General features: G+C 30.9%; 2 protein-coding genes across 2 annotated transcripts in view; both read left to right on the forward strand.

The window, feature by feature from the left end:
- Window positions 1-4,526, forward strand: part of LOC145333232 (uncharacterized) — a 58,739-nt gene extending 54,213 nt beyond the window's left edge. Inside the window, exons 11-12 of the mRNA XM_080178371.1 lie at window positions 3,557-3,591; window positions 4,495-4,526. Of these exons, the coding sequence (XP_080034497.1) occupies window positions 3,557-3,591; window positions 4,495-4,526 (67 nt within the window). The remainder of the gene's footprint in view (window positions 1-3,556; window positions 3,592-4,494) is intronic.
- A 1,018-nt stretch (window positions 4,527-5,544) lies between these two features.
- On the forward strand, window positions 5,545-14,175 carry LOC145333233 (uncharacterized). The gene is made up of 4 exons (XM_080178372.1): window positions 5,545-5,635; window positions 6,230-6,466; window positions 6,869-6,976; window positions 14,091-14,175. The coding sequence occupies exons 2-4, from the start codon at window positions 6,237-6,239 to the stop codon at window positions 14,173-14,175; spliced, it is 423 nt and encodes a 140-aa protein (XP_080034498.1). The 5' UTR covers window positions 5,545-5,635; window positions 6,230-6,236.
- Window positions 14,176-17,634: the final 3,459 nt, after the last annotated feature.

The raw sequence follows: 17,634 nt of genomic DNA on the forward strand, positions 1-17,634 counted from the left end.
TTTGGGGACTTGCACATCAATGCCCCGCTAACTAGCTGAGCTAGTTTTGAATATGCAGACAGAAAAGTTTGTTATTTATCGCTGGTTTTAACAAATATTTTTTCCCAAGAAAATGTCTTTTCATGTATAGAAACTCTACTGTGATATTTATGTATTAAATAATCTAAGAACCGCTTGAATTTAGGAGTCAATTATAAATATATCAGAAGGGTTGAGGTAGTTCTAAACAAGATTTTTCTAGTGATTAATTACAGAATGTTTACTACATTGTGATGTGTTGATAATTTAATTTTCAAGTAAATGATTTTTTTCTTAGAACTAATTTTGTTCTAAATTAGGTTACCATGATCCCTTTCAATTTTTGGTATAAATTTCTTGATAAATCTGGTTTTTATTGTTTTTCAGCGAACCCTCTTAAATTGAATTAATTGCCCATTGTCCCCTCCCTTACTCCCTGATCAGCATTGATGATATCATCACCAAGAGAGGCAAAATTGGAATGGTAGATTACAAAAATCATATCGGCGTTGATGATATCATCACCAAGAGAGGGGAAAGTGGAATAGTAGATTACGTTTTTAGAGGGTTAAAACCGTAATTATAGATTATATTTCTTCTTTTATAAAAATGGATTCAACTCCCCAACTGAGAAAGCTGTTTTAAAGTATTATTTTCCTAAATTACATCCAAGATTAAGGTAAAATTGTACTGTAAAATACATTGATATTCAAAGTGTAATAGCCACTGTTTCATGTTTATTGGCTCAAAAACGTTGGTTACTTTTAGTGAATTTTGATTAGTTAGTCCTAACCTAGTAGTGTCCAAATTTTACAACGAATAATTTTAATCAAAAGAAAGGGTAATATTGTTTATCATCATTAGCGATACATTTTTATTGTACATAATCTTAGCCCTTATAACCACCTGATTAACATCGTAGTTACAAGATATATTCTATTGCTAGTTTTTTCTTGTAACTATCAACCTCCAAACTAAGAATAAAACTCTATTATAGATAGAAAAGATAATAATAATAGCATGCTAATGATAATTATTTTAAAATGTTTGTTAATTATTTTCTGCCCGAAACAAAATTACTTCAATAATTTTGTCTATCCTTTAAAAATCATTGATCCTAAGGGATAAGATAATGAACAAGATAAATTGATGTACATCCCCATTGATAATAAACAAAAATACCACTTCTTTAGATAAAATCTATTGGTTGAAACGTTTAGACATTAATAGTTTGGAATTAAATAATCACAATTGAATAGAAGTAACCAAAGTTTTTAAGCCAACGAATAAAAAAACGTGATAATAAAACTTTGAGTACTTTTGTAATTTACAGTATAATGTATTTTAAGCATTCTATGTACAATAGCATGCAGTAACTATCTATAATACAAAGTAGAACGATGTCTGTTTGTTTGTCTGTCTGTTTGTTTGTAGCGAAGGATCTCGCTAACCGCTAAACCGATCGGGTTCTCCTTTACAGGGTAGCTTCTCTTAGGTCCCGGGAAGGTTTATAACTATTTGCTTGGGGCGTGGGACACCCCAAACCCCCCCAAAAAATGAAAAATACCCCCCCCTCAAAAAAAAAATGAAAAATACCCCCCCCCCCAAAAAAACACACGAAAATTTGGTTTTATCAAACCTATTGGGACGCAAGCCCCTAGTGGCTAGGTGCGAAGCCGCTAGTCTATTAAAAAATAATGAAAATAGGAAAAAACCTGTAAAACAGCTTTTCTACAATTGCTATACCCCTCATCATGTTCTAGATAAATTGTATGTACTCCAAATTTGTTTTCTTGAATGATTATGATAAGGGATACAGAGAGATGGGACAAAGAGCTATACAATAATCTCCCTTCCAATTCTGCCTTTGGTAAATGGTAAATATTAGAGGAAAAAAAATGTGAAGCTTTTTTACTTCTATTATCCACTACCTCCCTGACTTTAAACTGTGTTTAGATCAACTGAAACTGCCTATTTTTTCCCTAATTTCCGAAGTTGTACAGCAGATAACTCAAATATTGCAAAACCTATTTTCAGCTACTCCTGTCAAAGGGAAAAGCTTTTAACTTTTCAAACTTAGATTTTTTGGAAGTTTGAATCTTTTCTAGCTAGTAGTAAATATTAAGATAGGATGAGGGTGCTGTGTACACAATCGGAAACTCAAATTCAGCTGACCTGTGTTTAATGAAGGGATTAATTTTGTCTATAAACAGACATAGGATCATCCATAGACTAATAAGAAAATAGATATAATAATTTTAAAAACTTTAGTTTATCCATAGACAATAAAATAAATATATATTTTGTATTAGGTTTATCTTTGAAAAAAAAACTTAATCAATAACGTAGTTAGAAGTTTAATTTCTATTTTAAACGGACATTTTATTGATTAAATAATTAAGTCTGTTTATAAACCTTTTTAATCTATGAATGTAAAAGCTAGACAGTAGAAATTGCAAAGATGTATAATAATGGATGAAGAATATACGTGGATATTATGACAGGAGAAAAAAAGTTGTCAATTAAGGTTGCAATTTCCCCTTGCTTTTTTTGGTCAGGATGGGGGAGATCGTTATTTTAGCCAGCTACAGAGTTCTCTTTATTATAGAACATGAAATTCTTTTGAAAGATCCAAGTAAAATTATATCCATTTGTGTATAATCCTAAAAATAGGTATAAGAATTCTGAAAAGTTTAAATCTAATTTTAAAAGCTGAATTGATGAAAAAATTGCTATGCAAAAATGTTATTGAACTATTAGAAAATATTAAAATTAATAATTATTATATACTAGCGGCTGCGCCACAAGCATCTATGGGGATCTGTATTCAAAGGGGTAGTTATGGGGACATAAAAACAGCCTAAAACCATCCTGCAACCTTAATAAAGGAGAACTCAATCAGTTTAGCAGTTATTAAAATCTTAAGCTTCAGAAAAAAAACAACCTTAGTACTTTACATAATGGGAGGATATCTATTCATCCAGGGAGGGAGAGAACATTGGACTATAAACTAGGTTGACTTCAAAATCCATTTTCTAATCCCATAAGATCCCTGATATTCATCGCATCATATTATAGATAGTTTTCTACGATTACGAAAATTTAACTAAAATATTTATTTTATTTTTGTGTATTTCTTTTTGGTTATTCTTATCCTGTTATTTTTAGGTTAGTTGCAATTTAAAAATCTATTTGTTTTTGCCTTATGAGTTCCATATACAAAATGCACATCAATTCAGGAATGGATGGGACATTTGACCGTTTATTACACTAGTCCCCAAAGTTTTATATTAACGTTTCCATATATGTTAATAACTTTGGGAACTTTTATTGAATTTTGATTTGTTGATTCATTAAATTGAGTAGTCAAACGTTTCATCTACAAATTGTAATCTACAGAATTGTTAATTTGTGTATAATCATTTGGGAAATACATCAATTTATCGGAAATTGTCTTATCTTATATAAAATAAAGACAAAAACTTTTGTCATTTTTCTCAGATTAAAACTAATAATCTTGAATAAATATAATTTGAAGGAATCAGAGCTATGAAGAAAATGGACATTATTCAGGCAAAATGATATCAAAATGTTTAATACAACTCTTCAAAGCAACAATTCTCGAATCAGTAGAAACTTTTTATAGTGCCTTTAAAAAATGACATCATTGATAATTTAGTCTGGATATTGACCTTTCATTGGTCAATTATATTGCATGACGTCAATTTTTTTATAGGCATCAGAAAGAGCTTCTAAAGTTATCCTATATTTATGACTAAATCTCATAGGTTAATGTACTTTTAAAATGATGTCTTTGTAATCAAATAGAAGCTAAAGTTCTAGAAAATTGAATTTCTGTGTTTTCTGAAAACAGAAACACATTTTGAGTAGCTTTGCTACTAAGACTATGTAATTATTCTTGCCTCTTAATTGTTTATTTCTGCATTCTTAATAGAATTTCATTTCTTTTATGCTGAATGGTAAGGGATTTTAACAGAATACAATTGTTTAAGCGGATATTACAATATTTTTTTTGTAGCACAGCAACTCTATAAGTGTTCATGTGCTTCAATCTACCGTTAGCTTAATATGCTGCTTTCCATTTGGTTCTCTCTTCTCAATTAAATTTTAAACAATAACTCTCTCTCTCTCTCTCTTTATCTATTTATCTTTTATTTCTCTTTCTTTCTTTCTCTCTATCATACAATCTATTTTTTTCTTTTTCTATCTATCTCTTTCTCACTCTCTCTCTCTATCTATCTATTTATCTCCCATTATTTTTTTTCTCTCTATCTCTCTCTTTATCTATTAATCTTTTTATCTTTCTCTCTTTTTCTCTCACCTTTTATCTTTTACATTCTTTCTACCTCACTCCCCTCTCTCTCTGAAAGATAATAGTAGAATAGTAAACAGTAATTCACCCATATGCCATTCTGTTTCAAAGTGTGATTATAATGTTTGTTTTAACATTTACAGGCATCAAAGTGTCAGAATATTTGCATACCTAAACAAATCAAAATTAAACAAGAGTGAAATCATCCTTAAGTAGCGTGGCAAGAAACAATAAATTAGATGTAGAGAACAATAATCAGAATCTTTTATTGATTTATTTTTACACCTTTCATATATTCTATAGACAATACATTTTAAGATAACTATTTAAATAGTAACCGAGAGCATCCTTTAAAAGCCAATATAAAGCTTTCCTTAAAATAATAATCCTTCTGTATCTGTAGTTTCTGAAACGCACACACACAAACACTACTTGATACTTTAACTCATAGGTGATGCAGAATCTACTAGAATTAAAGGGGAATAGAACATATCCAAAATTGCAAGGGTGTATCTGATCAATTTAAATGGGAAATTGTAAAAATTCATTGAATTGTGTGTGCACCTCTTTGTTGTGCGGAATTAAAAAAAAAGATCAATTGTATAATTTAGTCGACTACATTAACACAAATCGCCAAGAGCAACTTTATTGTCAAACATGTTAATCTTCAATGTTAATAGTAGGGATTCAAGGATCATATTTAAGATCATCCTCAAAAGTCAAATGTGTGAAATTCTACTTTTGGGAGTTGAAAAAATTAAAGATAAAATGTATAGTAATCAAGAAGTAGTTTTTTTGGCCTGTCCATCTGCCAATAACAGTGAGCTCTTTTCGTGTAACTGTTGGCATTTTTAGTTAATTTATACATGTTAGAAATGTCCTATATGTTAATTTATTCAATATAATCATATCCTATATGTGTAATTATGTCCTTAAACAGTGACCTGTATTTTAGCTGTTTTGCAACAAATTTACTTACAATTTATTTAGACTTAAACATTCATATTCTACTTATTTAGTAATGACACTCTACAAGTGAAAATGTTGGTTTGTACTTATATTTCAGAGCTTCACTTATATGGATGTTGTCATCCTTCTTTTCTTACAATTTGAAATATGGCATTTTAATTTTAATTATATTATTTTAAAATATTTAATTATCCAATATAATAGATACCATTATTTATAAATAGAGTTGTATTATGCAAGAAGACCAAACTCTAAGAGTTTCAGCCACAAGAATCATAACCATTATGAAGTCTCTGATGACTACTGTAGTACACGGTCAAAAACTAGGAATCAAGTTGTTAACAATTTTCAAAAATCCCAAAAATATTACTCTAAACTTTGAATTTCTTTATTATAGACTTAAAATTACATCTACATATTTCATAAATTAGCTGTTAAGCAGGTTATGTTAAGTTAAGTTATTTTTTAGGCCTGTAGGGGCTAGGGACTTTTGTAGTTTTTGTTGCAATCCATTGTGGGTTGAATTAGAATAATCCTAATGATAAAGTAACAAGTTCTGGGTGTGTTTGTCTGTATGTGTGTACTGAACTGATGGATTTCGCTAACCACTGAAACAATATGGCTCTCTTTTATAGGGTAGCTTCTCATAGGCAGGAAGGTTTATAGCTATTTAAAGGGATGGTATTATCATCCACCCAGGAAATATTGCCACAAGAAAAAACACAATTGAAAGTGGGGGGAGGGGGGGGGGGGGTAATAGGTCGACTTTCCTCCTGCCCCACTAAAGGTCCCCTGGAGGTCTCAAGGTTTGTAGCCACTAGAGAGAAAAATAAATTTTAAACCATTTAACGTATATAAATCCTGATGATTCCTAATGAAAGTGATCTATTGACACACTTGATCTTAAAGAAGCAGCATGTATGATAATAATGTGACTACCCCCAGCCACATCCAAAAACAATCCTCAACAGTAGTAAATCACGCGCAACCAATCCTGCAAAACTGCGCGGCAAATGCGCATAAACAAGGTGCGCATGCGCAGATAATTTGCGGCGGCGTTGAAGACACAAGACACAATGGGCAGAGAAAGGATATAATAGAGAATGACTCATCAGAACACAGAAACAATATTGGGCGTCCTGCAAGGTGTAGTCACGCTCAGCTTTAATGCAATCAAGAAATTCTATCATGTCACCAAAAAATACAACCAATTATGAATTATATGCATACACTTAGCTGTGTCTATTTACATGAATGAAGGAGACCATGTTTAATAATGTTTTGAACCACAAATTGTAAGGAGTAATTTTATCATTATGGGTGTACATTAATATATATCATTGGCTTATCACTTTGATCCCTTGTATTTTAAACTGATTTTGAAATTTATAACTCAAGAGTTTAGAATTCCAACTTTAAAAAATGTTCAGTTTGTAAAAGATCATTTCATTGCATAATATAATTTTTTCATATTTCAATATTTTTGGGGGAGAGGGGGGGTTGTTATTAAAAATGTTTTGATTGCATAAAGTGAATGCGTGATTACAGTAGAGGGTTGGTTGATAATGTGATGGCCCAAGACACTTTAATTGACTATGATACATTTGATGATAATGACTTTATGGCGGCAGCGTCAGGCTCTTGTCTAAACAGAAGGTAGGTGGCCATTTTTTTCTGAGAGAGAGATGGGACAATGTGCTGTTTATTATACTAGTCCTCAAAGTTTCATAATAACGTTTTCTTATTCGTTGGCTTTATAACTTTTGGGACTTTTAATGATTTTGATTGGTTATTTCATTAAGTTTAGTGTCCAATCGTTTCAACCACTAATTGTAATAAAAAGTGAAGAAAAAAATGATTAAATTTTTTTTTAAGACAAAATATTTTTTTTATTTCATGTCGATTTTTTTTGCAAATGGTGTCAATCAAGATAAGTTTAAGTACATGAGCATTGAGCATTCGACATTTTTTTTGCATAGTAGGATACATGGCATATATTTAGACTAAGCAACTTAATCATATCCTTTTGTATAAAGTGTTAAGATTTTTTTGTGTGTAGCTCTCTAACCGCTGAACAAATTTTTAACTATTTTTGTGGAAGGTACCTCCAGCCTCAAAAGGTCTAGAAAAATTACCCTCCCCCCTCTTAATTTTTTCTTCAATTCTTATTTAAAATGTGGGGGGAGCTAGAAAAATATAGGTAAATATGTCATATGTAGCAGAAAGTATATATAGAGGTGGAGTGCCTTGATTAAGGAATTTATAGGATAATAATACACAAGACTTCAACATAAAGTCTCTATAATCAAAAGTCATGTGTCCAAAATAATTTGGGTTTTCAATGTACATTAGCGTCTCAGTTCCCAGACTTTAGGGGCTATGTGTACAAAGGGGTAACGAGGGAAAGAACCCATTACAGGACTATAAACTTAAAATGAAATAGCCTAAACCACACAAGGAAGTATAGCTTCCTTGAAAAGGAAAACTTAATCAGTTCAGTAGTTTATTACTTTAAGGATAAGAAATGTCTTATAACTTCCGGATAAAGTTCCTTCAAACAAAAAGAGCTGGTTGTCTGTAATAGTCAATGAGTGTTCTAATTTTACTCTATTATAATATAATTATATAGTTAATGAGTAGTCTTATTTTACTCTATTGTATCATACATTGTCCTTAAATATTTGATGATGTGTCAATAATAAATTTAGATATCATCCTGCTTTTTATATTCATGCATTAAGGACAATAGAGTTTCATAATTAGAGTAAAACAACAGAGGGGAAATGGGTTAAATTACTGTATGTCCCCACCCCGACGACCCTGTACCGACTTTCAATTACTCCCATCTAAAGAGATAAGACAATGGCCGATAAATTTATGTACATCATCAATATTGATACACAAAATTACCTCTTCTGTAGCTCAAAACTAGTGGTTGAAACTCAACTTAAAGATTCAACCAATAAAATTCACTAAAGTCCCCAAAGTTGTTAAGCCCAGTTGCGTCCAAGCTTTTTTATTTGGGGGGGGGGGGGTATTATTTGTTTAAGGGGGGGGGGGGGGTAATTTGCTTTTTAGGGGGGAAAATGAAAAATATTTTGGGGGTGCCAAATTCGTTTGGGGGGAGCGGGGTAATCACCCCTTTACCCCCCCCCCCTATGGATGTCCTTGGTTAAGCCAACGAATAAGAAAACATAATCATAAAACAATAATAAACAGCCCATTGTCCCCTTCCTTCCTGACTTATAACTACGATGTTTTTGCACTAGCTCGTCAAAATCTTTTACTCGTTGACGTATTGACATCTTTATTAGAGGCCGATAAAAGGGTGTTTATTCGCTTACGCATATTTCAAATATTAGCGAAGCGTTAATATTTAAAGATACAATAGCAAATAAAAAGGGAGGATGCTTTTTGGGGCTGTTGTAATAATTTGCGGTGTAGATATGGAAAGTGTCATTTGAAACGGCATTTTGTGGGTTTCCTCTCCAACTTCTCCTTCATCCTTCTTTTGTAGACGTATTATTATGACATCACACAAGACACTTTCCATATCTACATCGAAAATTACTAAAGCAGAAAAATAGTGAGATAAAAAGTAGGACAAATAATACTACATATAAGCTTTTATTTGTTATCTATAATACAAAGTAGAACGATGTCTGTCTGTCCGTCCGTCCGTCCGTCTAAAGCTTAAGATCTCGGTAACCACTGAACCGATCGGATTCTACTCTTCAGGGTATATACCTATTGGTCCTGTGGTGGTTTTAAGCTATTTTCTTGGGGGGTGGGACACCTAAAACCCCCCAAAAACCAAAAAATCCCCCCCCCCATTTTTTTTTTTTTTGCTGAAGATTTCCTTGGTCCTTTATGTTTTGTAGAAGATTTTCTTGGTCCTTTAACGAATTTCGCCTTAATTTTTTTATCGCCTCTTGGGGCAAAGCCCCTAGAGGCTAGGGGCGAAGCCGCTAGTTTAGGATAAGGTAATAATGGTTTGTACTTTTGTCTGTTTGCAAAGATTTTGAATTCTCCATCTGTCTGATTTCAAACTTTACAATTAGATTTTAATATAGGATTAGAAACTTTATCAGAAGGTCAATACTATCATTTTAAAATTGTCAATTTTAGCTCTTTTTTATCTTAAAGTCCAGAAAAAGTATTTTAATAATAATAATTCTTAAATTGTTAATGATCTAATTAATGTCAATAAACTAAAGTGTTTAAAAGGAAAAATTATGAATGTTTCTTTTATGACAATTAAATTTTTTCAGCTTTGACCACTTTTATTAAATGCCATTCGATGTTAGCTATTAAAGATACGTGTCAATACCATTTTGGCAGGGTTTGCTGAGCTGGATCTTTAGATCACCAATGAAATGATTTAAAGATCCAGCTCTGGCCTAATGATCAATAATGACAATTTTGTACGAGTTAATAATATGCCCAAAAGTTTAACAATGTACTATGGGGCAAATACATAAAAGAGGATTTAATCATTAAATGTATATTTTAGGGTTTTATTAAGCACATGTAGATTTTTTTCAATAAACCTGAAGGGATTTTGAAGACTAGGAGCTCCTTTAATACTCTTTTCTCAATTGAATGAAAAGAAGATGTCAATTTTTTTCTCTTCAATTGATAGTTAGAAACACAGTGGCTAAACTTACTCATGAAAATAAATTTTATCCTGTGTTTGCCCCAGTGTGGGGTGTCAAACTGGCTTAATAGTAAAGTATACTCTAACCCTTTGTTTGCCCCAGTGAGCATTTGCTGAACTGGTCTAGTGGTCAAATATACTTTAATTCTGTATTTTCCCCTTTTGTTTGCCCCAGTGTGCAGCTACTAAATTGGCCAAATGATTAATTTGACTCTAATACTATGTTTGCCTTATGGTGAAGAGGCTAAACTGTCTCTCGAAGCTACATTTTAATCCTGTGTTTGCCCAAGTGTGTAGTGACTAAAATGGCGTAATGGTCAACCATAATTTAATCCCTTGTTTGTTCCATTGTGCCGTGTCCAAACTGGCCTAAAGGTTTACATTCCTTTAATACTTTAATCCTTTGGTCGCCTCAGTGTGCAGTAGCTAAACTGCCTCACTAAACTAAAATTTAATCCTCTCTTTGCCCCATTGTGCAGTAACTAAACAGACTCACAAAACAATACTTTATTCCTGTATTTGCCCCAGTGTGAAGTGGCTAACTCTCCTAGTGATAAACTATATTTTAATCCTGTGTTTTCCCCAGTGTGAAGTGTCTAAACGTGCCTAATGGTTTGTTATACTTTAATCCTTTGTTTGCCCCAGTGTGCAGTTTATAAAGTGGACAAATGATAAACTATACTATTATATTGTATTTGCCCAAGTGTGAAGTTGCTAAACTAGCCTAATAGTTAACTTTACTATAATACTGTGTTTGCCCCAGTGTGCAGTGTCTAAACTGAACCTCGAAACTATATTTAAATCCTGTATTTGCCCTAGTGTGCAATGGCTAAAGTGACCTTATTGTCAACTATACATTAATCCTGTGTTTGCTCCATTGTGCAGTAACTAAACAGACTCACGAAACTATACTTTAATCCTGTATTTGCCCCAGTGTGCAATGATTAATCTGACTTGAAAAATGATATTTTAAAAATGTGTTTGCCCCAGTGTGGAGTGGCTAAACTGGCCTAATTGTCAACTGTCGAATTTTGACAGCTCTATCTATTTGAAATTCAATACCTTACAATTATTCTCAAGGATAGGGAAATAGAATATCTATAATATTATATAATATAATTATAGTTTATAATAATTATATATAAATTATAATAATAAAATTGATCTTTTTGAGGGGGGTGGGTGGGTTAATTTTTTTCGCATAATAAAAATAATTAAAGAATTATATAAGCTGCACATTTTTTAAAGCGAAGCTTTTCTATAATTAGGGTAGGTCCGTCCGTACGTCCGTAACGAATAGCCTTTTTCGCTAATTTAGGCATGTTAAAATTGTCCTATTGATTTCAAACTTTGATGTGGTAGTTAGGTACGATTCAGAAAGCGTAGCAACTCTATAATCATTACCAGAATGTCCGTACGTCCATTTTAAACATGTTGATTTTTTTTACTTTTTTAACAACAAATTTTTATGTGATCTTATAATCCGATTGATCTGATTTTTGGTATACTGATTTCTGGGACAACAAAGTACAATATTATAAGCGAAGCATTTCTATAATCAAGTCCTAAAAATGTAAGTATGTCCATAAACATAATTCTGTATCAAGCAGTTTTTCAACAATTTTACTTACAATTTTGCTTCGACATTTATACATTTATATTCTGATACAAGTGTTAGTGTCCGTTTGTCCTACCGTTTCAGTGCTTCGCTTTTATGGTTGTTGTCATCCTTGTTTTAATAAATTCTTATTATCTTGTATTGTCAAAACGAAGCTCATAAAAAAAAATGTTTGCACAAAATTTCTTTCTAAAGGCTATACAATGGGAAATAAAATAGCCTAAAACCACTTTAGATATAAATAAGGCTTCCAAAATTAAAGTCAATCAGGCCAGCCATTTGTGAGATAGTTTGCTTTGACCAAAATATTAAAATCATTAATTTGACAATAAAATTTGAGAAAACTTATAACTATCCAGTTTTTTATTGTAAAAAATTAACATAACCTTAGGCACTTGAAACTAGAAGGGGTACTTTTAAGTAACGTAGCTACTCAACAACTAGGGTATGAAAGTATACTGTCATTAATAAATTTTCTCAAAATTTCCTTTGTGTTAAATTTTTTTTCATATAGAGACTTATTAAGACAACATAATATTTAGTGAACAAGATCCAAAATCTATAAAATATTCTAGTCATAACAGTTTTCTGTTCTTTTTAAATTCAAAATTAATTGTTGCTGCGCTATTTATGGACATAATTTTCCTTGTTAAAGAACATTATGCAAGTCAATTATTTGATCTATAGAGACTACATAAAATATACTGAATATGACAAATTCTCTAATATATTTCAGTTTAGAGAAGAAAAAAAAACAGAATGCTTATTATTGCTGCGCTACTTATGGACATACGTTTCCTTGTTATAGAACATTATGCAAGTTTTGATTACTAAAAGGAAATAAATTAATGCCTAAGATTGGCCAAATGTATTTTCAATTTCTCTAAGAATTAAAAGTCTGGTTTTTAGTTATTATTCTATATTATACAAATAGCGGTTGCGCCACTAGCATCTACGTGCTTTGTTTTTTTTTGTTGCGTTGAAGCGGTAAAGAAAAGTAATATATGCTTTTAACTTTCGATTTTAGTATTAATTACAAAAACGAAGAAAATTAATTTATAATTGGGGGGGTTATTTTTTATATAGGCGAATTATCTTATTAAGAGGCTGGAGTTACTCTCCACCAAAATATTCATAACCCTTTTCCTAGACCTATATGAAGCTCTGCTGTAAAGGATAACCATATCGCTTAAGCAGTTAGCGAGATCGCTCCAAATAAAACAAGGATGACAACATCCATAAAAGCGAAGCACTGAAACTGTAGGACAAACGGACATTAACGCTTGTATAGTGTCTGAACTGAATAATCAGAATATAAAAGTATAAGAGTCAAAGCAAAATTGTAAGTAAATTTGTTGAAAAACTGCTTGGTATAGGATAATGTTTAAGGACATACTTACATTTTTAGGACTTGATTATAGAGTTGCTTCGCTTATAATATTGTTCTTTGTTGTCTCAGGAATTAATATACCAAAAATCAGATCAAACGGATAAATAGTTCACATAAAAATTTGTTGTTTAAAAAGTAGAAAAATCAACATGTTTAAAATGGACGTAAAGACATTCTGGTAATGATTATAGAGTTGCTACGCTTTCTAAATCGTACCTAACTACTACAGGAATCATCATGCAAAGTTTGAAATCGATAGGACAATTCTAACATGCCTAAATTAACGAATAAAAGCTATCTATCTCGGACGGACGTACGGACGGACCGACCCTAATTATAGAAAAGCTTCGCTTTTAAAAATGCTTACTAATATATTTAATAGGAGGAGAGAGGTTAATGTTTATTTCCTAGGATTACTATAACAATTGAACCAAATGATGTCTCTATGTCTCAAGGTGGTTTTAGGCTATTTTATTTCTAGATTTAAGTTATGGAATGGTTTTAGGCAATTTTAAATCTATGGTTTTTGGATGCCTTGACCCTTTTTTCTGCTCTTCCCTACCCCTAGATGCTAGAGTTATATCATCTTTGTTGTTAAAAGCGAAGCTCTTTATATTATATCCGTAACGAATATATTTTTTCGCTAATTTAGGCATGTTAGAATTGTCCTATTGATTTCAAACTTTGCATGGTGATTCCTGTAGTAGTTAGGTACGATTTAGAAGGCGTAGCAACTCTATAATCATTACCAGAATGTCCGTACGTCCATTTTAAACATGTTGATTTTTTTACTTTTTTAACAACTAATTTTTATGTGTTCTGATAATCCGATTGTTCTGATTTTTGGTATAATGATTCCTGGGACAACAAAGTACAATATTATAAGCGAAGGAACTCTATAATCAAGCCCTAAAAATGTAAGTATGTCCATAAACATTACTCTGTATCAAGCAGTTTTTCAACAATTTTACTTACAATTTTGCTTCGCCATTTGTACATTTGTATTCTGATTATTCAGTTCTGACACTATACAAGTGTTAGTGTCCGTTTGTCCTATTGTTTCAGTGCTTCGCTTTTATGGATGTTGTCATCCTTGTTGTTTTAGGGAGAAGAAGAAATCAATGAAAAAGGTGTCCATTGCTGAGAATCTCAATCAAGATTTTCCAGGGAAGCTCTTTATAAAAGTCTAAATGGCCTGCCATTAGTAATTTAGTCTGTGTTTTAGGTTATGATTGGTCATTTATAAAGCAGCGTATAGCGCTTGTAAAAATGACGTCATATAATACAAATATAATACATATAATACAAATTTGGTAAATTAAAATGTAATTAATGGTCATTTGTATAATATGACGCCTTTTTTTATAGGCACTATAAGCTGCTTCGACATTTTTGTAGGCACAATAAAGAGCTTCTTTTTCAGGAGATAATTGTCATGAGGACTTAAATAATCAAGGTAATCCTTATATAAAAGTAACAGAATGTCTGTATGTTTTTGGAAAGGATCTTGCTAACTGCTGAACCGATATGGTTCATAAAAATAATTCTTGAAAGGTGGGATGAGAGTAAAAGTGTGAAAGGAAATAACTAAAGAGAAGTTGTCTTTAGGCGCATTTTTATGACGTCACATATGACACTTTCCAGCGCTTCGAGTAAATATTGCATTTTTAAAAAAATCCAATATGCAATATTTTAATTTTGAAATGTAAATGTTCAGTATAATGGCTGTGACAATGATCTAAAATTACCATGGGGATGTGTTTATACAATGACGCATTTTTTTCGTTTGTAAATGTTTTAAAGTCTTTTTCTTGAAATTAGGGATCTACATGCCACATGGATAAGACAATGGCTGATAAATTGATGTACACCCTCAATAATAATAAATAAAATTACCCGTCTTGATATTACAATTGAAACACTCACTTTAATGAACCAATCAATCAAAGTCCCCAAAGTTGTTGAGCCAATGAAAAAGAAAACGTTATTATAAAACTATGGGAACTATGGTAATAAACAGCCCAATATCATTTCCCTCCTAGAACAGTAAGACTTTTTCAATGACACAAATCAAAATCTTACGTAACATATTTTTTGGCGGAAGTCATAAAAATGCAGATACATTTTTAAGGTGCCTAAAACATTAAAAAGTTAGATGCTTTTGAAATTTTTATAATCCTATTATATAAAGTAGTAAGATTTTTGTCTAAAGCTTAAGATCTCAATTACTACTGAATCGATTGGGTTCTTTATTTAAGTAAGATTCACATAAGTTTTGTGATGTTTCTAGACCATTTTATTTTCACATTAAAGTCTTGGTATGGTTAAGCTATTTTGACTTTGAGTCCCTTCGAATACAAAGCCACTAGTAACAAAGTAACAATGACTATGAGTTTTATATTAATTTTAGCCTTTTGTGCTTAACTTTTGGACATAATTGTCTGTTTTATGTGTTGCTTTTTGGTTACACTTTGAGGTCTATGGTTATAAAGCATAAAAAAGCATCTACACATCTGAAATCTGTTTCTATAGTCACTTTTCCTCAGTAATTTACACCACATAAAAGGACTATCTAGCCATGTATTTCACAGTTATATTATCATGTGAAAGGACAGTATGTGAATATCTTTATGCGGGTTAGCCATCAATTCCACACATGTAACAAATCAAAATCAAATCATCAGTTCCCAAGAACCATAAAAGGATAAGACAAAGAAAGATAAATTAATGTGCATCCCAAATGATGATAAATAAAATTACCCCTACTGTAAGTTTGGATACTACACGTTTGGAACCAACAAATTAAAATTCAATAAAAGTGACACATTACAAACTTTCCCGATTTTATATTACTTTTGAGGAACATGATTCCAGTTACGTCATATTGTTCTTTTCCGAAAAAGGGAAGGGGGGAAGAAAATCTCTTCAAAAGAGATGGGGAAAACCCCCTTTTCTCCCATCTCTTTTTTCTTCCCCACTTCCCTTTTTTTTCTTTCTCCCTTCCCTTTTTTTTCTTTCCCCCTTCCCTTTTCGGTAAAGAAAAATATGCCGTAACTGGAATCATGTTCCTCAAAAGTAATACAAAATCGGGAAAGTTTGTAATGTGTCAATAAAAGTACCCAACTTTTTTCTGCCAACTATTAAGAAAAGTTGGATATAAAACTTTGGGTTCCCTCCAGTCACAAAGCACGCCTGGTTTTTTATTAAATGAATAAGTTAGGGTACAATGTTTGGCACTTTCGATATAAGTAAATGATAATAAAAAACCCATAGAATGCGATAATAACTTCAGAAAAATCGAAGAAAATAGTTTTAATACTTAATTAACGTTTTTAAGTTTTTCTTCAAAAAGTTTAGATAAGATGCCTTTAAAAGTCGTCTATGATTTTGTCAGGGATAAAAATGTAACTTTAAAATAAGAATTACAACATATTTTTTCAATTAGTACAAAGTAAAATTTTGAACATTTTATTGATCAGTATATTTTTTAAAATGTGAAGTAGAAACCTGAATATTTTATCATGAAAATTGTGTTATGATTTGATTGTCTGCTAGATTACAAGAAAAAAGATACTGACAGTACTTGTTGGTTCTTTACAAATAATTAGGTAGATTACTTTCAGAACCCCTCTTTTTGCAACGTTATTTCAATAGAACAGAGCCGTAGTCTTAGTGTACTCAATATCTAGACAGCCAACCATTGTTTTAGAATTGTTCAATTTTTTTAACTTCTGATAAAAACAGAATTAATGGTATTTTTGTAAATATTATACCTCCAAGAAATGGCTATACTTCCCAATCATATGTTGTGTGATATTTAAGAGGAATTATTTTGATATAATGTCATTAAAATATTCGTTAAAAAAAGTGCTATTCTAGCTTATACTTTACATTTTAATGTGTATGATAATTCAAATAAAAGATAATGAAGATTTATATTATATTTAATTGTTATAATTATAAAGAAAAACCTGGAAACAGTAAAAAACTGACTTTATTTTATTGACGTAGGGAAAACTTTGTCAAATATTTGAATAAAAAAAACACTATAAAACAAAATAAATTATTTTTAATATAGTCACAAAAAGGCTTAATGAGTTTAGGAAATATTTCATTCACTAATCATGTCATTTAAACTCTATTACACAGAATACATTGTGAAAAGATGTTCTCGTTTTAATTTTAAGTAATTTGAAATGCATTTTAATACCTTTTAATGATTTATTTTTTTAAACATCTTTTTATAAAATGTTATTGATTTTTGAAGTTATATGTTAAAATGTTTTTAAATTTTGTTAACATTTTGTTTTAAATGTAGAAAATTGGTAATTCTAAACATTCAAAAAATGATTTTATTAAATTTTCATCACTTAAATTGCATGTTTGATGAAATTTTCAACTGATAATTCAAGAAAAATCGTTTAAGTTTTATTATATTTTACTTTGAAATGTTAAAAAAATATAATTATTGTCAAAAATGTGGAAGTTATACTTTCCTCAAAAAAAGACCTAAAACATGCAAATTAACACGTGTAATGAGATTTTTTTTCTTTCAGGTTTAATTTTAAGTAATTATTGATATTTTTTGTAAAAAGGATTTTATATAAAAAGTTTTAAAACTCGAGTTATGTAGTGGTTCTAAAAAAGGT

This window comes from Acartia tonsa, chromosome 12 (genome assembly GCF_053477335.1).
Source record: "Acartia tonsa isolate MP-2025a chromosome 12, ASM5347733v1, whole genome shotgun sequence".
Taxonomy (NCBI): Eukaryota; Metazoa; Arthropoda; class Copepoda; order Calanoida; family Acartiidae; genus Acartia; species Acartia tonsa.